The 20,640-nt window shown below is 44.0% G+C and overlaps 1 protein-coding gene and 1 non-coding gene across 19 annotated transcripts in view; one reads left to right on the forward strand and one right to left on the reverse strand.

Annotated features, from left to right (window-relative positions):
• Positions 1-20,442, reverse strand: part of clasp1b (cytoplasmic linker associated protein 1b) — a 41,304-nt gene extending 20,862 nt beyond the window's left edge. For 16 of the 18 annotated variants that reach the window (XM_081709921.1, XM_081709937.1, XM_081709934.1 and 13 more), the window contains exons 1-11: positions 20,343-20,442; positions 18,527-19,020; positions 11,921-11,999; positions 11,633-11,736; positions 11,292-11,383; positions 11,127-11,202; positions 10,775-10,872; positions 10,480-10,544; positions 1,442-1,570; positions 1,248-1,324; positions 372-464 (exon numbers count right to left, since the gene is read on the reverse strand). In XM_081709921.1, coding sequence (XP_081566047.1) covers positions 372-464; positions 1,248-1,324; positions 1,442-1,570; positions 10,480-10,544; positions 10,775-10,872; positions 11,127-11,202; positions 11,292-11,383; positions 11,633-11,736; positions 11,921-11,999; positions 18,527-18,721 — 1,008 coding nt within the window. In that variant the 5' untranslated portion in view covers positions 18,722-19,020; positions 20,343-20,442. Of the gene's footprint in view, positions 1-371; positions 465-1,247; positions 1,325-1,441; positions 1,571-8,869; positions 9,522-10,479; positions 10,545-10,774; positions 10,873-11,126; positions 11,203-11,291; positions 11,384-11,632; positions 11,737-11,920; positions 12,000-18,526; positions 19,021-20,287 lie in introns of those variants that run through there. The other 2 variants (XM_081709920.1, XM_081709935.1) reach the window with 2 other exon arrangements.
• On the forward strand, positions 12,390-12,521 carry LOC113579294 (U4atac minor spliceosomal RNA). The gene has a single exon (XR_003410856.2). It is a non-coding gene; the product is annotated as a U4atac minor spliceosomal RNA (small nuclear RNA).
• Positions 20,443-20,640: the final 198 nt, after the last annotated feature.

Genomic DNA, 20,640 nt, shown 5'->3' on the forward strand with positions numbered 1-20,640 from the left:
GTGTGTAAAAGGAAATAACAATCAGCTTGTAAACCATGAATGAGTCCTTGGTTATTTATTTGTTTGTTTGGGAAGGTCCCCCCCCCGTTTGTTTCAATAGATGTCAAGCACATCAGGGAAGGTGTGCACAGGTTCTCCCTAACAGCGTAATGGAAGAAACAAGGGGTATCCATCTTCAGGCTCTAGAGAACATAGCAAGCTCCCCTCTGTATTCCGAGCTAGAAGTCAATTCAAATGCCCAAACAAACCAGGCATTAATCAAGTGCCTCAGGCACATCCGAATACTACGTCGGTCAATTTTAGACCCCAGCTGTATCAAATATTTAGTTCATAATTCCAAGCCTAACTCTGACATCATCAAATGAGCTCACCGCGGACACTCTCTGCTCCCAGTCGTGTTTGTCATCTGCCAAGACCTCTCGGATCTTAGTCATGGAGTCCTCGAGCTCTCGGCTAGAGTAAATCTGAGATGGGATAGAGGGCACAGTGAGCAGTGTAGCACGCCGCAGGACACCGGACGAGAGCCGGGACTGCCAGTTCACCAGCCAGCACCGAGGACAAGGCCCACTGCTGCCGGAACAACAGAGTGGCACAGGAAACCCACCGCAAGCCATGTTTCAGATGGTTAAAGTCATGTGTGACATCAACAGCTGAGAGCATATTTAGTCATTTTTAATAAACACCATAGGATGGATGGATGGATGGATGGATGGATGGATGGATGGGTGAATGGATGGATGGATGGATGGATGGGTGAATGGATGGACAGACAGACAATGCTTCTGTTGGTGCAATATGTGGCTGAACCCTTAGACTGCTAAACCTTTTTATAAATCAGCAACACCTTTGTGGAACTGACACCCCATTTTAAATTAATTTGAATCAAGCCTATCACCTGTCAGAACTTGAATGTTCGAGCTGCTTTGTGTTTATAATGTTAGATAACAATGTTTTATTGCTGTAACTGAGAGTGACACACTGTAAATAAAGGCCAATCATATCAAAATATCAAAACCAAATATCAAAACCTGTTGTTAGTACATTTGTGAGGTACAAAAAATAGTTTAGATCTGTTTTCAATTTTGAGATATTTAACAATATTGACACACATCAGCAGGAATAAACGATAATGGTCTTGTTGCATTCATCTTCAGACGGGGTGACAACTTCCAGAGTTCCAGAGTTCCCTTCTCTTAGCCTACAGCAGGTGGTAAAAGCCAGTGAGTGCTTGGGTATAGTGGTCTCACCTGTACAGCGGGAACATCCTCGAAGGCGCGGATGAAGTCTTCTTCGTCCACCGCACCGGCACCCGAGCCCTCTTTTCCTGCGGGCAGGTCCACACCTGAGTGCCTTCTGAACTCCATTCCAGCACTTATTTTAAAACGTAGCTCCAGTGGAGTGTTTTTTTGTTATTTCTTCGAGAACAAAGGGCGGGGCTAACCTGTGCTCTTGGTGCTGGAGGCGGAGCTTGGCCGATGCATGGATCCTGTTCGCCGCACTGCTGCCGCTCCCTTAGAGGATGAGGAAGAGCGCCCCCCGTCCACAGAATCATCATCATCTATGTTCTTATCTAGAGAGACAGCAGAGATTTTTTCAAATGCATATATGACATACATATAACTCATATATTACTTACTTACAACATAACTATATCTGGGTTATAAGAGGACTTGATAGCCCGCTCGGCTGCGCTTCTGGCTGTACAGAGTTCAGAGGAATACACTGGTTGCTGCTTCTGCTCACTGACAGGTGGAATAACTGGCAGATGTAAAAAAATAACTAATAGTAAAATATGGCATATCTTCCACAAACAAAACAAATCAATTATTACAATATGACACTTCTTCAGGTTAAGTGTGAATTACTTACTTATCTCTAACCATTTGAAGTTTTACATGACTTGTTTTGGTTACCATGTATATATAATTTAAACCGACAAAAGGAAGTAAACCAGTTTTTCCCAGAACACTTCCAACTTTCAGAACATCTAGTAAACAAACTCATAGCTGTGCTGCGATACAGCTAGCTTTTTTAAACCACGTATAGGTTTGTTTGTTTGTATGATCAGCTGCTTGCTTACTTTTTTCAGATTCAAGTATTGGAAAGGTGATGTAAATTCAGTCAAGAAGACAGCTGTGGATTAAATACTAAGTTAGCTTGTATGTTATGTGAATGCTGGGGTAACTGTAACGTCAGGTGCATGCTGGGTGAGCCTGGAAGTGACATAAGTGCCAGTTATCTACGGTGCCCCTGGCCAAGGGTTTCCTCTCTGAAGGGCACTGATTCGTCTAGCTTGACCTTAGTGTGGAAGTGTTAGGGAGCCGTCAGCTGTGTATACAATTTCCCTTGAGCCACACACACATAAGAGGCAGAGCAATGAAATGTGCCTGACCAGCAATCAATTCTAATGAATTATTCACATACACACATACACACACACACACACACACACACACACACACAGACAGACACACGCACAGCTATGCACTCATATACTAGAGCAGCTTGCCGAAGACATCATTTCCCATTCATCATTTACAACACCTCTTTCTCACACATATTCTGTCGTGCAAACATTACTGTAAGCAAACACAAAGCCAAAATACAAATACAAACACCACACACAAGCACACACACATGCAGCCTCACAGTTATCATATATGACAGAGACCAACCATTTGAAAACAGCAAGGGATTTAAGGAAATATAAATACTCATTCCCACATTTATCTCCCCTTTCACAATGACCCAAACCAGGAAAAGCCCAGTCGGATAACAGCATGTGCCCAGACTAACGGCTCCGGCCGTGTCAGTACCGTCGCTCCCACTAGACTAACGGCTCCGGCCGTGTCAGTACCGTCGCTCCCACTAGACTAACGGCTCCGGCCGTGTCAGTACCGTCGCTCCCACTAGACTAACGGCTCCGGCCGTGTCAGTACCGTCGCTCCCACTAGACTAACGGCTCCGGCCGTGACAATGCTGTCGTTGCCACAGTCACCGCTCTGCTCCAGTGCCACACTCAGATGAAGCTTAGATACCATTCGCAGCCTTTCCTGTTCCACACCCAGCACTGCCGTACGACGCCCTCCCTCCCTCCGATAGTAAGGAAGAGAGGCGCTTACTTCCGCAGATCCTCCGGCACACCAGTCTCCTCAACATGCCGCTACACTCTCCCCCTCGGCCTCATTCCTCACCCTGTCTCCTCTACCCACCCCTCCCTCTGCTCCTCCCTCTCTCCTCCTTCCCTGCCTGCCTGCTGTGTGTGTGTCTTTTTTGCCTACTTAAGATTTACACAAGCAGACCTCCTCCTCCTGTGTGTGTTGAGCTGAGACCTGGCACACACCACTGCTGATCTGTCACTCAGTAGGCCCCACCTCTCATTTACACTTGGTGGGGGATGGGTGGCTAAACTGGGGGAGGGGACACATATACAACCAACTTCACTGTCATCCACCCATATCATTCAACTACATCAGCAAATGTATTTGCATGTAAAAAGAATTTTAGCTAAGGTCACGTGTTTACACTAGGATTAGAGCTGCCACCTTCCAAAATGTCACTGGCTGACTGGAGGTGTGTAAACGATACCATCTGCCTTGCTACAGTGGCCATCCTGCACCCTCATCAAAATAAGGTGCCAGATGTGTTTGCAGGTCGCCCGACGTGCACTAACAGGGGACACATTTGGATGCAACACCAGTGACAATGAATCACAGCAGTATAGAAACATGGTGTACTGCAGGCGTGATCTGGGATAACACACTGTTAATTCAGCAGAAAATATAATATAATATAATATAATATTATATATATATATATATATATATATATATATATATATATATATATATATATATATACACACACACACACACACACCACACACACACACACACACACACACACACACACACACACACACACACATACATATATATATATACATACATATACACACATACACATACACATAGAACAGGGAGCTCAGGGATAAGGAACAGCGAGATGCAGGACTGGAAGTCCACAGCGCAGACCAATGTGTTGCAAAAGGTTCACCAGCTACACAGTGAAGCCTAATTTCAACAAGAGCCTGCATAAGTTAGACCTGTGATTCATGTTGGCACAGAGTTTTTATCCAGGTCCCATACAATGTGCAAACATTTGGACTACAGTTGCTTTCTGGCCTTCCGCTGTACTTTTATTCCTAAAGTAGAATTCAACAGCTGAAAGCGTTTCATGAAGCTTCTGGAATCCCAGCTCAGTAATGCAGCTTGATTAAAGAGACTACCCTCACAAAGAGATGCAGGACGTTTTGAGCATTCATCCAAACATTCACATTCTAAAGCAATAAATACAAATCCACACTAATTCAATCCATACATGTGCTACAGCTAGCATCTGAAGTCATAGACAGGAAATCACAGGAGCCAATAATTTGTCATGCTGATCTCTCTCTTTATATTGGTCTGGCACACGGTGAAGTGAAAAATAAATTAAAACCTATTGTATTCAAGCAAAAGTACTATTGCTTTGGCTCTTATAAAAGAGAACACTGTACTGCCGGGTACAAAACTACAACAAAACACATGTCATCAGTTACTTTTCAATGGCAGTACGGTTTGGCAGTACGGTTTACATTATGACATTTCTCCACTAGGTGGCAGCCTTCTCTAACTGTACATAGATTATGACTGGGTGTTCTTTCTGGCTCAAGTAGACAGTTCAGACATGTAGCTAATCAAACATTCAAATGTCCCTTGGCTATTCTTTACTGCATTGCAAATGTGTTGGAAGTAATCCTAAAACCATATGACTTTAAAACCTAAATACTTGAATATTATCTGGCTTAAATCCATTAACAGAGAAATAATTAATTCATAACCACAAAGAACAACTGAACAACATAAATCTAAGGCAGCGGGTTGGTCTTCTCAGCAGGGAGGACTGACCTACGTCAAATACAAGGGGAGAAGGCAAATGTGGAAATTACACACACACACACAAAACGAGGTTTCCGCTTAATGCAGTAACTTCCAGGCTGTTAAATAAATGCCCACTTCCTGTCCCCACCTGGATAAAACAGAGACCGTCTGCTTCCTGACAGCTGATTAGCCACTCCATCATTCAGAAAATGAGTTAAAAACAGCCAGGGCAGATTTCACTCCACATGACAAACTAGGATCCCGGCAGATCAACACATTCAGCACAAAAAGACTCTGAGACGCTGAGTTTGGAGCTTCTTAGACATAATTTGTAGTTGATTTGCTTGCATTGACAACCCAGTGCATGTCTATGCAGAGAGTGAAACCAAGAGGTGCCCCATAACACCACACCTTCATCAATTACTGACACATGCAGAATCTCGGGTTTCATTTCAAATGCAATCTGATAACCCTGTCCAACAGAGAGACACAAACAGTGGGCTGAAACACTGGGGGGGTGTAGGTCTCAGTTCACTTCTGGAACGCCGTGGGGAGGCATGCAGCTCCAGTTCCTTAAAGCTCTTATTTTTCACTAACACAGAAAAGAGCCTAAACCAGAATGAAGGTTTACTGTGCTTAAGTAACAAATTCGAATTTGCAGAAGAGTTACCATGAGGAACGCATTTCACAAACGGAAAGTTAACTGGGTTTTGAAAAACAAATGACTAGAAAGAATGACAAACAAACAAAATCAGGCCCCTCTTTACTGCTTGGTACTCATAATTGGTCAGTACTCATAAGAGCGAGTTTTAACTAGGTCAGGACACGTCCCTTACATCTGCCGCTTAAAACACGGCCTAATTTCCCACATGCACTACGCGACCTTCTAAGTGCAACACCCCTGTTAACCACACCCTCCAACAGCCACACCCACCAGTGGGCACACCCTTCCACACACGATACCGCATCACTGCCTAATGTCTCTGCTGGCTGCCTGCTCTCTGCTCCATCCAACGGCCTTTGTACGGATGGCCCATATAACTCCTTATTAGGTCTATCAGGTCAGCGTGCTCTCTAACGCCTGCACACTCATTGCTGTCTCTACTGTAAATAACATTCCTAACAATCCCAGAGACTCTAGAGCCATTCATAAAGAGCACAGCACGGCCCCAGCATACTAGGACACGCACCCATCCAGATGGGGACAGTGTAACGGAAATGACCTTGGCTGTTGCTTTTTGGTTGTGGTTGATTTTTTTTTTCGTTTTTGTTTATTCTTCAAGCAAAACACATGGTGCTTTTAGTCACGTTTACTGATGTCTGTACTGTATGTTAAATCATTCACGTTTCAGCCCAGTGCCTTGAAAGCCACCTCTTTAATGGCTCTCCTGTGACAGCCCTGGCAGACAGCACCAGGCGGCCGACAGCCAGGGTCCGTGGGCCGTGCGTTCTGATACTGTTCTGCCGTCCCACTGTGACTCCTGGTTCGGGACCTAGCCGATCTGCTGTCAGGCCCGTTCGGCCCTGTCCCGCTCGGATGGCAGCGCTGGGCACCGCACAGGCAACGGGATAGTAGGGGTCATCATGCTGCCCGCACTGAGCCTTTCAGACCCTCAACGTGGAGCCGTGATCAGCGGAGAAGGCCCCAGCCACGCCAGACACTACCACTCCCTCACCAGACGGAGACGCACCTTTCTCCGGTCCGCACCGCATGCAGGCCATCACCCCATCCGACAGGTCACCCATGCTTGATGCGGAAGCGCAGTGCACATTCATAACAGGAATTTTCTCACGGCCCGTCCCGGCGGGACACACAGGAACGAGCATGCAAAGTAACAAAGTTTAATGAGATCCTGGGCATCTGTTGGGAGAAGACGCTAAAGGTGTGCTCTCCGTCACCGACTTGGTTCTAAACTGCCAGAGTGAGTCGCCGAGCGGCTGAACTCAACAAACTCACTCTGCCAAACTGCGCCGCTCCTCTTTGTCACCATAGCAATGCCCTGAGCAGAGACTCCAACCGGTGCAATGAAAGTGTGATGAAATGGAGACAGGGTGCAGGGGCAGGACATTTCTCACCCCACGAAAACCGATACAATCCCTGCAGTCATCACGCAGCCGTCCCGGCGTTCACACAGCGGTCATGGAACCTGAGCTTTTGCCCTCTGCTGATGTAAGAGTGGCCACTACCGAAGCTCCAGAAAAGATATTCAGCAGTGACTCAAAATGAGCCTGATGACATCATCGCATGCAGCAACTTCCTGTGGTTGGCCAACATGAAATGGTGGAAAACTAATGTAGCATTGCAATCAATAACAGACAGTAATGAGCAGTTCATACATCTGGATGGAGAAAAGCAGGTAATCTGTTCAGGAGGCAATTAACATGCCCACCTGGGGGGGCAGGAAAAAACTCACTTGATCAAAATACATTAAGGCAACATTAAAGCGCTCTGCTTTGCACAGAAATCTCTCACCTCTAAACCTTGTCTTTATTTTTCAGAATGCGCCACACACATTATCTCTTAGTGAAGGTGGGTTAAAGCTTACCAAAGTCTGAAAAGGACAAAGGCCGTGGGGGGAATAAATAGCTGCCCTACATGGAGAAGAATGTTGTCACAAAAAAGGCTTATTTTGGAGACACGCTGCTGTGTGTGGGCTCAGCAAAGTAAAAGAGCAACACATATCCAGTGGGTCCCACGCGCATTCTTCCAATATCTCACTCTCTCTCTTACACACACACACAGACACGCAGATATATGCACAGATACATGCGCACACGCACACAGGCATGTTGAGATGCTGGAAACGCAACAGTCATCGCTGTTTAACCCCTTCAGCAATCTGTGCCAGGCAGCCCCTCACGAAACCAAGACCGAGACGAGCCCTAGCAAAAGAGAAGAGTACCCACAACTAGGCTACCACAGCTCAGGATTGAACTGAGGAGAGAGAGAGAGAGAGAGAGAGAGAGAGAGAGAGAGAGAGAGAGAGAGAGAAGGACAGATAGACAAGGAAAGAGTGGAAAGGGGGAGAAAGCAAGAAATCTGCCCGCTGTTCTTCCTCAGTGCCAAACTGCCAACCTCTCAGAGGCTCTGAGCAACCTGGTCATCGTTTCGAGGTCACGTGGGCAGCGCTGTGTGCACCCAGCACTCGAGGCTTGTGAACCACCAGTAGGGAACAGAACACAAAAACAACATTCAGTGTTTTTCCCCCTCTGAGCATTCTGATCTTACCCGAGAGGTCTGGCGGAGAAGCCTAGAGTTTCGCCTCACAACCCTGAATGTCAGCACCTCGACCACAAACGACCATGTGGGTAAGAAACAGCCGCGCTGAAGCTCTTCCTGCAAACTACGTTTTTGTAGTTCGTCCATAAACGACTACGTCATACTTGGTAAAACACCGCTAACAAATAATAGTCAACCATAATAAACAGATTGCAGACATATTCACTGTCCACTAAAGCAATAAAAGGTAAAAGTGTCATCATTTATCCATAGTTGGATATTGCCCTGCACAATGAAATATTAAGGTCATCATTCTAAATACTTAATACCTCTTAAGAAATGTGAGAACTGGCATGAAGAAGGCCAAGCTGCTGATTCAGGACAAATTCATAAAAATACGCTACACTACTCGTTAAAATGTACTACACCGATCACGTTACAACACTGACTCACTTGTCACCGGATTAAAACCTCATTGGCAAAACCATGATTATTTTACGCGCGGCTTCTGCTGATGTTCAAAGCATACCGAGGCGTTTCACCGGAAGCCACGGGGGCAAAAGGACTGCCAGCAGAGGTCTGGAAAAGTGCACCTGCCCCATTACGAATGGAAATGCGGTCAGTCATCGAACACGAGCGACAGCGATTGCACCCGGAGACGCAATCAACTTCACCGGAACGCCTGCACGCCTGGTTGAAACCCCGTTGGAGGTTTCCGAAAGCTCACCTTCCCCCGCCGTCATGTCCAGCGTGCCGGCGTGCGGTGCAGCCCAGGGAAGTGCGCGGGTGCGGAGCCGATCTATCGCGCTTTGGCTCTGCGCAGTCCTCCTTTTTCTTTCTCTCTCTCTCTCTCTCTCTCTCTCTCTCTCTCTCTCTCTCTCTCTCTCTCTCTCTCTCTCTCTCTCTCTCTCTCTCCTCCCCTCGTTTTTGATCTTGTGACTGCGTACACAAAGCGTCGCCGCTCGCAGGAGAGCACACGGGCTGCGGCGTCTCCCTTTTGCCGTTGATGCTTCCCTGTTACCTCGCTCTCCCGATCGCAGCTCTGATCCTCCTCCCGTCTCTCCTAAATGTTTCACTATGTTTGCAACCGTGAGAACTCGGGGGCGGTCACCCTAAGCCCTGAGGCACGGCAAAAACAGAAAAGCACTATATCTTTTCATACGCTCTGTCGTTTAATGTTGTAGGCCACATACTCCAAGTGCCCAGACAATCCCAATGCATGTTTTTTTTTTTCATTAACAAAATGCAAAGCAAAAATGGTACAAATGTATTACGGAAGGGTCAGTTTTGACAGTTAAAAAAAAAAAAATTCCTGCTACCTGTCCAAAAATACACCAACCTAAACTTCCTCAAAGAGAGCTGCAAGAAAGAGAAACCCGAAATATCCAGTCTGCACTTCTATATAACAAAAAAACTTTCAAAATATGGAAGTGAATTAAATGTCAAATGTTGCTTCTACATGTCCTTATGAAAGCCCAGTGCAGCGATAATTGGGCTTTTTAAGTGACGGTTATTGACCAGTGGCCATAAAACTGCAGCTGCAGAGAAAAAGAAACAGAGACAGACAGACAAACAGTCAGACAGCATTGATCACACACAGCTCAATACAGCTGCTCGGGGAACCACAAGCATGATGGCAGCTGCCCTCCCTGGTGCAGAGGAACCAGCACAGCTTGCGTGCATGGCACGTCTCACCGTACACAACCACCTCGCCTGCTTTCTATGAATGCATGCGTTCCTGCCCTCTTTCTGATCACCGGCGACTTCGTCTGTGCACTGCACCGCGAGCCTCATCAAACCCCGCCAGCGGCGATAGCTGCGTGCGAAGAGAGGGGCGGAAGAGACCCGCACGAAGAACACACATGCCGCCTTTTAGCACTCACAATTAACCCCCAGTTTTGCACTGCCCAAAGGGAACACAGCAACACTGTAATGGGAGCCAGAACGCCACACACACACACACACATACACACACACACACAGTCTTCGAGGCAGAAAGCATTTCTCAATCCCATGAAGAATAATATCCAAAACAGAATCTGAATGAGAACACTGAGTACAAACGTCAGATGAAAAGCAGGAGATATTCTTTTTTTTCACAAAATGTATCATAATGATGAACAGCAGATACATGTATATGATCCCAACACAAAACAGAGACCCTGTAGCAGTGGCATATGAATCTTCTGCCAGCGATTAATGATGATGATGATGATGATGAATCATCATAGAGTAAGACATCCATGCAGACCTGATTCTCTACTGGTTGTGCGTCACGGCTCTCTCAGGCTTTATGAGCCTGACGTGTGAGATACTCGTATGACGGCGTTCACTCACCTGTGGACAGGATCATATTCCCTGATCTTTGGACTTCATCAAATCTGCTAAAAATTACATTCAACCTGATGGAGCAACACAGAAAGGAAAAAAGGCTTCAGTCATACCAATGGCACTTGAATCCAGTTCCAACCACTTTGTTCACATAAAATATATAAACAAATTTTTAAAAACACCAAAAAGGGAACTCTGTCTTCCGGATGTGTCAGCTCAGAAGGAGCATTTGTAACTTGCTCTGACATCACGTTCGGGAGCAATTAATCTTATGATGCACAAACAACTATTTGTATTGTACCGTGACTGTGGCAATCCTTTTTTTCCAAGATCCATCCGCACCCTTTCCCCAACATGTCTGTAAATCTCCACAAGACAATTCATAGCTCCATCTCGAACCTAGATAGGACCAAAGAAACCAACAAAACATGTGCAGTTGATTTTATCGTGATATAAGGAACTTCCAAATTAATATGAATAAATTATCATTTCCCACGTTATGGAACGCATATATGAATTTCCATTCAGTCCCTTCAATAACCACCAGGTGGCTCCCAAGACCAGGATTTTACAACTAACCTCAAATTCAAGTAAACATCAAGTGAAAAGCAAACAAAAGGGGAAGAAGCATACAAAAGAGGAAGTGTACTTACCTGACTTGTGGGGTCTCCTAATAGATTACATATATGGGGAACAATCTTGCTAAGAGTCAGGCCCTGGGCTCCATATCTGAAGGGAAGACCAAGGGAAAAACTTCTTTGCATGCAAGACAAACCACTGTTGTGAAATGGACAGACTAGATGATAACTGATACATACATATTTAATGTGGAAATAAGGCAAAAGCAAACGGCCTCTCTGGTCCTGTTGTTCTTGTGTTTGAAGCCTCCCAGCATTCGGTCCCACACGTACTGCATACCAGGGCAAATTACACATTTCAAAGTATGACTTCACAAAGTCCCGAGGGGTTCCTGCGCTGGTGTAATGTTATTCCTGCTCATAATGAGCTAATTACCAATTTATTGTGAGATTAATCATGAATGATTTGTGCTTTTCCACTATCAGTATCAGTACAGTATACACAAAAACATAATATAGGAGTCCTACACCTGAGAATCGCTGATTTTCATAAACCAATTCACTTATGAGTCAGAACTTACCTGTGGATTGGCAGCTTGGTCCATTATTTTTAACAGCAGAGCCTGGGCTTGGTCTCGAACCTGGTCTTTGGCATCGCCCAAACGATCCGTTAAACTAGGCAGGACTAGGAACAGAGCAAGACACAGTCGTACTATCACTTGCAGGCTTATTATCCACAATGAGCTGCAGGAAATACCTTGCCCTGACCTTAAAAATAAAGCCTATTCATAGAACTTAAAAGAATATAAAGTATCATTTTAGAACTTAAAAGAAAAAAATTTAAAGACTGTTTAAAAGTTGTATTTTACCTGTACCAATTTGAGTTTTGAAACGACTCTGTAACCTGGTTACTAAAGCTGATACTATGTCCATTCCCAGTAGCGCCACCTGAAATAGAAAGACATCAAAAATTAAAATAATTTTTAAAGTTTTAAATAAATCAATTTTGGATGTTCTCATGATAAAAATGGAAGACGTAAAATCCATTTAAAACATTCCGGTTAATAAACTGCAAAAGACCGTTTGATAGCGCTACATCAACTACATGCAAATTAGGCGAGCAAAGGATCATGGGTAATGCTTAGACACCCCGTTTCATTTCATTTTTGTGGCGTGACTTTTAATATAAATTCGAAAATATTGCTTGCAAACAGATTTGTGTGACCTATTCTATGTTATCGATAAAGAACGATGAAGCCAAATGATATTTGTTGCGGTTACCATGATCTAATATTCAATGCGATGTTACAATGCCCCCTATTGGGGACGTTTTCGCTAACCTTCCTTGTCTGGGGGTGGATTGGGACGGTCAATGAACGAGTAGTGAGATCTTCCCTGCTGACACCTTACCCAACACATCACGCATCACCTGGGCGGCTACGCTCAGGCTACGGTGCAATTTTTGGAACCTCACTTATGTCTGAAACGGAAGCTAAAAGTGGTAGAATTCGCATTACAGAAACACTGCCATCCAGAGGGGAATATGAGCCCAGCGAGCGAAAACACGGAAATCTACGCAGAGGAAGGATGGTATTTACAAACGTATCTAAAAAGAATAACTGCGTTTTATAGCCTCCTCGGGGAAAATGTCTGAGAGTAGATCTACTGGAAGCACAGAATGATTCCACAAAAGCGTGCTATTTTTGTATCTATATTTGCCAAAATTGGTAGTAAATGTTACAACACAATGATGACATTGATCTGGGCTGATCTGGGCTGACATCCACATATGCACCCCGGCAACTCGGACAGGAAGCGTGCCTGCGGGCTAGCTGCCAGACGGTCGCGCAACGCAAACGGAGTCAACGCATCACACGTCTGCGATGGCACACACACTTCACAGCACATTAGACACTATGTTTGCAATACATCTCGGTTATCTGCTTGCTGTTCATCACACCCCACCCCACCCACAGTCATACATGCACACACACCCTCTCTGCCTTCGTGTGTTATCCCAGTGGCGGTGCCTCACATTTTAACTATTTATTGTATTTTTCAGTGTGACTAGTATTTACCCTTAAAACTCACGTGTGAGCAATTAGTATGTGGCCAATCGACTACACCTCCCTACGCCTTCAGCGCTTTTGTTAGTGTGCGTGTGTATGTGTGTGTGTGTGTGTGTGTGTGTGGTAAAATAAGCTGTGGCAGAGCTGCAGAGGGACTCCTGTCCTCATTCCAGTGTGTGGGGCGAGGAGTGGGTTTCCAGGCCAGCTGTTGAAGAGTTCTGATTGGTTAGCTCAGCTCAGGCGTTGTGAGACGGGATCTAATAAAGGGGGACTAAGCTCAATCGGTGAGGTGACTGCAAATGACATAAGCATATGATCCAGCCAGAGCAGGCCAGCATGGGGAGAAGGTGGTGGTGAGGGCATACTGCAAGTTTGCAAAATATAGCCATCAAATTTAACATGGAGATCGGAAAAACAGCACAGGAGCAAAGAAAAGAATGTGTACGGCTGTGCTGCAGTCTGAAACTGTTCAGGTGTTTCAGGCCTTTTGTGAATTAATTACAGAGCAGCCAAGCCCTACCGCAGTGCACGCAGCTGCAGACGGAGTAGCGAGGGCCAGCGCACTTAGATGCGCGCACACACACAAGACGGACAGGTCTGGACACATAATGTCTCATGAAACATTTAAGTGGGGTAAGTTTTTTTATGAGCCTGTAGCATTTCCTAAAGGCACAGATGCATGCCCATAAAAATAAACAGATGTCAAATTGAATAAATATTCCTTCATATTAGGGAACAATTTCATACGCATCACTACAACAAAACTAAAGATCCTACTACCAGTTAAGACACAGTGGTACCAGGGCACTGCAGATGCCATATCAGCTTTGCTTCTTCCTCAGTATTAAATATTAGATATTAAATATTAGCTTCTGCTTCAGCATTACATATTAGATCATATACGATATTTAATCAATTCAATCGATACGTCACACTAATCACGTGTTCCTATGGCATCCTTAAAGCAACTTAAGGTTTAAGACGCTCTTCTTTGGCATTCTTACAGCCTTAATAATAAAGCAGGCTTTTGAGAAAAAAAAAGCTTATTCTGGACAAGAGCCGTGAACAGATATGCAAAATAATGACATTCATAGTCTACAATTACATGTCCACAGTGTGTGTGTAATTTAAAAAGATTTTAAAAACAACGACACAGCACCATCTCCACAGTCTTTACACGCAGGCAGACGTAGACTGGCCTTGGACACCTCAAACGAAGACGCTTTATTTGAGTTGTTTTTTCTTCAGGCTGGTAGAGCAACTCTTGTTCCATCTGATACTATCAGAAGTATTAGGATTACTGTTTGGAGGCTAGTATGTGCCACACACAAGGGTGCAGATTAATGTATTTTACACAAATATTTACAGGTAAAACTGCGTTCTGAGGGAGCGAAAATGCAAAGTCACAGACACAGCCTTGGGTTGATAATAAATATTACCATTTATCAAAATAATTTAATGTGTTGATATTTTCTAAATAATCACAATGTGCTGTGGTGATCTTGTGCAGAAGAGTGCAAAGGCTGTTCTGTCATCCCACAAGGATCACGGGCCTGAATAGGGTAACTGAAGGCGGAGTTTACTTAATCACACTTAGAAAAACCTATTGTGATGTGACAACTGGGGGCGGCACGTCCCAACATTCCCAAAAGTCCTACTTATTTCTGTTGCTTATTCTTAATTTCATATTGATGCTTCACATTAGGCAATTTGTTTTTATATGTATTGTTACAATACTTGGATTAATTTAGCAGGCATTTTATGTGTTTATGTAAATAAAGCATAATCTTGTTTTATATTCCATTCCATTAGCTCACCTCAATGCCACCACTGGCATAATACATTCCAAGTGATGTTGAGAAGAAAATATGTTGTTTTGCTGTAGGAATGCAGTCAGCATAGTACAGTTGTACTATTATTTAATAGGTTTGTAAAACACTAAGTGTGCCTTTAAGGAGCACAGGTCATTTGTTAGAATGCATAACTTGTCAGCCACTCTTCCTCATTCATCACTCCCCAGTTTTTGACAAAAGGATTAGATATTGTTTGTGTGGTGGACATTCACAGCATAGCATTAACATTGACGTAATGATCCCTTCTCAACAGGGAGCTCTGAGCAGGACTCTTCATTTGGCAATCTAGTTTAACAACCATGCTTAGCCCATTACCTTGCATTCACTGCAAAGTTCATTGTTCTGGTGTAATTTTTAAGTGAGACATCAAACTCTGGAAATGACATTTCACCGACATTACTGTTAGTTCTTCATGAAAGAGCCTTTAATTCTGAGATCACTACTACCAGTCAGAGCCACGTAATTCCACTTAATCTTCCTATCTGAGAGATTATGGTGGCATCATGGCAGTCAGTTCACAAGAAAAGGAGAACTCTGGGCTGGGTGTCCCAAAAGCATCACAACACAAAGATTCATCTTTAAACGGTAGTACGAGTATCACACTGAACTCTTTCTCTTTCGATCTTAAGGCCGCATTTATTTGTCTCAAACAGGGCCATGGTCTGTAGTGAGTCAAACATAAGAGGTTGTAAATATTCTTATTTAACGTATAACTAAATATATGTTACCTCTGGCCTAATGGATAGCTTCATTTTCAGTGCATTTAACCAGTCAGTCTAAGAGGCTGCTTTGGTTGAGATTCATTTGAGGGCACTGCTATGTTTTATTCATCAGAGGGCAATGGTATCCTACTGAACAAAGTCAAGCCAAGGGCGAGAGCCACTGTGATTGGTCAGGATGCTCAAAGCACTATAATTTTTTAACTGTTAGGGTTTTTGTTTTTTGTTTTTTTTTTAATTTGCATATTCCACCCTTCTGCATTGTCAGGCAAAGTTGAATAACAGTTAACAAATGATATTGTGCAGCCCTAAATTATTACATATTGAAACTCAAGGTTCAAAAGAATTAATGCCTAGGTACTCTTGCAATGCTCCATTCACACAGACAAATGCAAATCATATGGCATTTAAATGTAATAACACAACCCAATGCTGACATAGTGGCGTGTCAGCATTTCAAGTTAGGGAGTAAAGACAGTTAGGGAATAAACAGTGAGCTGCTTACGTGTCCATCACATGTGCACGCACACAAAGACACACAGACAGGTGCATCTTCCTGCATGTCTGTCATCTTAGTCACCTTTAATGAATTCAACTCTCAGTCATCAGGTCAACGTGCTATGAACAGAGACTGTATGAATGGATGAATAATCTCAAAACCCCAAAACCACCTCACATAAAGGTCTTTCAGGGACAGGTGGTCTTTACTGAAGACCTTAGAACAGCATCATAACTAAACCAACAAAAGCCAGTTCTACAAAACTGGAGCACATTTATTATGATCACGGATTCACTGCTCCTGCTGAACTCTCAAGACGAAGCAGAATCTTTAGAATGATTTTGCACGACCTCACGTGACCATGTCGGCTCTTCTTTTGCAATGGACAGAGCCGTACTGCTGGCCCAGAGAGCAGCCCAAGCGCCTCAGTCCTGCAAGACTCCGCCCCCAGAACAGCGGGCGTCAAGGCGCACAGTACAGGAGCTCCCCGCTCGGCCTGGGCACAGTCTGGCACTGAAGCCACTTACAAATGCTAATATAGCACAAATACGACAAAACCCTCTACTGACCCCTAAACCTCATAACAACAATCATATTTCATGCTTTCATCATACTGTATCAGGTATACAGTATAAAGTGTGTAAAGGGGTCTTTTTGGACAAGAAATTATAAATTGTGCCGCCATAATTTGCATCACAAATTGAAATTCAATAGCTCAGTATAATTAATGCCTAGGTACTCTGGCAATGCACTATTGATGTAGGCAAATGCAACTCTCAGATCATATGACACCCAAGTGTAATAACAACACAACACAACGTTGGAAGCTGTAACTTCAGCAAAGGGAGAGAAGTGCCCAGGGCAGCACCAGCAGATCACGGATGCCGTCTCCTGTAGTCCTGTAGCAGACATCCTCCTGAGGTCAGCGCTGCTCTGAAGGGACATCCATCGCCCTCAGCCACACATATGCAGACTACACCGCGTCAGACAAGCCCCAGACATGACTCGCCTCGCTCACACAGGCAGTCTCACACACCCGCATCTGCACACACCCACACAGACACACATTACACAAAAGCACAGGTGTTCCGTTTAATGCATCACTGAATAAATAGATATGTTTATTTTAGCGCATTGGAAGAAATCCGACAAGTTTTGGCTTGTGACACAAAAGGCCATGTTACCCTAAGCCTGACGGCGCTGCTGAGGTCATTTCGACTGCCAATCAATTTCACCTCACCAAATAGCCTTGCCAAATGAGTAATGACCATAAAAATCATTGCAATCATTGCTAATAAACTTCCATCACAAGCAAGAAAAGAATCACAACGATGAACTACAAACACAAATGATCAGTAGGGATGACCACATAACAAACCGTAACCCAGTCCATCTGACAGTTCACAGGACAGAGCAGTGGCTACGATGAATTCAGAGGGCAGTATTGCGGACCGCAACAAAAAGATAGAAATCTAAGAATCTCCAAAGACATTTTCCAGACAGAATTTCTTACTCCTTGAAATACCTTCCACTGTACTCATACCATTAAGCGCATTTCTTGTCATGTTGGCCATGGAGTTTACAGCTGAAATCCAAATATGGACTACGGAAACTCATGGGGTAAGATAATAGGTAAATTTCCCATAAAACTCCAGCACAGCTGTGCTGTAGCATAAACAGAGCACTCTTGGCCTTGACGACAGACATTTCAAAGTACTCAAAACTGCTCAACCTGACAGTACGATCAATGATGAACTGCTTTGGAGTATGCTGTGTGCTACCACGCTCTCCAGCTGGGTTTTGTTGACCAACACCAAACTTGTCTAAATTCCAAAACTTTCAGGTGACACAGACCTAATAGTATCAGGGACAGAAAGCAGAGCATCCCTATCAAATAAAGTGTGTCATTTTCAAGGCAAATGTCTCAAAATAAATTACCCATTATTGCTTATTATTGCTTTTAAATGGCTCAAATTTGTTTTCATAAATCCAAAAGAAAGGTTGTTTAAAAATAATTCCAAGGCTCATAATCACTGACTACCCCATTTTTAAAATCCCACTAAGGCCAAAGACCTGGCATATGAAGGAGATACTCACTCCTTTTCCAGGAAGAAGAGCAATTGCTTTAATCATCCTCAAAATCAATAACCATTTAGAGCTTAAGAATATGATGTATTTCTACCTAAGTGTGATGTCTATATGAGGTCCTTCAACAAAGTAAATCTATATAATGCACAGGGCACATTGTGGAAGGTCCCCAAGACTCTGCTACTGATATATAAGCATCATTACCGTAGTGAAAGGCTAAATGAAAAGGAACATTCATTTTATTCACCTTGAAGTTGCTGGAGTTGACCCATGAAGTTGCCAGGCTGTCCACCATCCTGTCCAACATGGTCTGATCGTGCTCTAGATCGTGGGACCTCTGTCTGTCCAGGATGTAGTCTATGACCTCCTGTCCAACCTGCAGTCGACGCCCCAAGTCTTTCTGCATCACCTGCTCCACGACGTATTCCATGTTGGTCTCCATATTTCTTTACGCTTGGGCCAGTTAAGACCAGAACTTACAAAAAAATGTAATCAAACGCAGTAAGAGTGCTCAGAGATGGTGCAAAAAGGTGCTTTATTCTAATAATGTTGTCCCTTTATTTGCAGGCCACTGTGTGTGAGCACAACGCAGGAGAAGGCAAGTGTGCACCATATGTTAGCTCAAAGCTATTACAGTACACAGTTCAAACAATAGCAAAGGAAACACTTCAGCAAGACATCTGTGAAGGGAGGCGAGTCCGACAGCAAGTCCTTCATTCTTCTGTCACTCTACTCTGAGTCCTGAAAGGAACATTGAAAACGTTAGCTAAAGTGTAAAGCAGCTCACCCAGACAACATTCTCACAACCAAAAATACTATTAACTATCCTATTAAATGTTGCCTCAGGAACAGTACACTAATGCAACAGAAGACACCGAAAGGCAACGTGGGGTTCACTTACGATACGTGGTTTTTCATTTGCATGAACATGTGAATACTCAGCTGCTCCAGTAAAAAAAGCACGTTGCGAGACACAAAACGAAATATGACCGCTAACAATCTGTGCAAGCTGGCACACCTTGTGTAGAGCCGACTTGCAGAAAGTCTTAAAATGTAAACAGGATGGCCAATGGTCTGTAGATGCTCTATCGCCTGAGCAAGCCAGAAGACAGCGGACACGGTAAAAACACAAAAGCTAGCCCAAGACTGATGTTCAGAAGCTCTCCATGAGGACTGTAAGAAATCTGAGGTCCTGGATCATATTTATTAGCCATCGCCACCATGGTTTCTCGTTTTCGCTGCTATGCCAATATGGTATAGCCAGACGGTTATCCAGCAAGTCCCTTTTCTGTAGCTAGCTAGCTAGCTTATATGGCCTCTTGGGGGGGAAATAAAATACACTGCATTAAACTGGAAGCGTTAAAAACCTGCTGGAATTAGAAAGACTGTCGGCTTTTGACAAGCGCATCCGAGCCACTCACAAGGAAATCAGTTCAGCTATCTAACCTAAGCTACATGTCAACTTAGGCTGTGAAATATATATCCATATTTAGCTAGCTAGCTGCTGTAGCGTTGATTACTTTTTGATGAAACTTGATCACTAATCATGCATTTTAAATGCGAATTAGTTTGTTTTAGGTGCAAATCCCTTAAAATCGTTAGTTATATGCCTATTTCTCCCAAAGCAACCCAGCCCATCGTCTGCTGCGTATGCTGCATTATAACCATCATTTATTTTATTACAAAACAGCCATTGATTTGCTCCTGCTTGAGAAATACGATAGCCGCGAAAATGCAATAGCTAGCTATGCCGTTTACGTTTAAGGGCAATATTAAACATTTAACATAACACTGAGACAAACTCGTTCCTCAAAGAACCGTCTACAGTTTGTCAAGAAGTCGCGCTTTTGTGTACATACCCAGGTTAGCCGCACACTTGGCTAACTTGCTAGCTCGCTAGCTGCCACAAACTATTTTCATTGATTAGCTATGTATCAGCTAACTTGCAACGAGCTGGCATCGGAGAGAAACCGCTTCTGCCAGTTCACGGAGCAGGGCAGACACTTACAGAAATATCAGTGACGGCTGCCAGAGCACAACGGCGCATAAACAGTCGTACTTGCCGTGTTAGTCCTCGGCGGACAGCATCACTCCAGGTTTGTTTCCAGTACCGTTGATCTCCGCCCCGTACTGCCAGTTCGAAATGAAGATTGTAACGCGCATGCGCCAAATAGTAGCGCCTCTGCGGGTTTATTCGAGTTTGTTTAAACAGCGCCCTCTGCTGTCAAAATCATGTGTGTGTGCGCAACTAACACACGCTTCGTGGCTAATGTTGGGTGCTAATTCTACATGTTCCGATTGAATTCCTCTGGATTACCCATTCCCATGTCAATGCCGGGTTTATACTCTTATCAGATGATT

Source organism: Electrophorus electricus, chromosome 3 (assembly GCF_041902795.1).
Source record: "Electrophorus electricus isolate QZ-2024a chromosome 3, ASM4190279v1, whole genome shotgun sequence".
In the NCBI taxonomy this organism is placed as follows: domain Eukaryota; kingdom Metazoa; phylum Chordata; class Actinopteri; order Gymnotiformes; family Gymnotidae; genus Electrophorus; species Electrophorus electricus.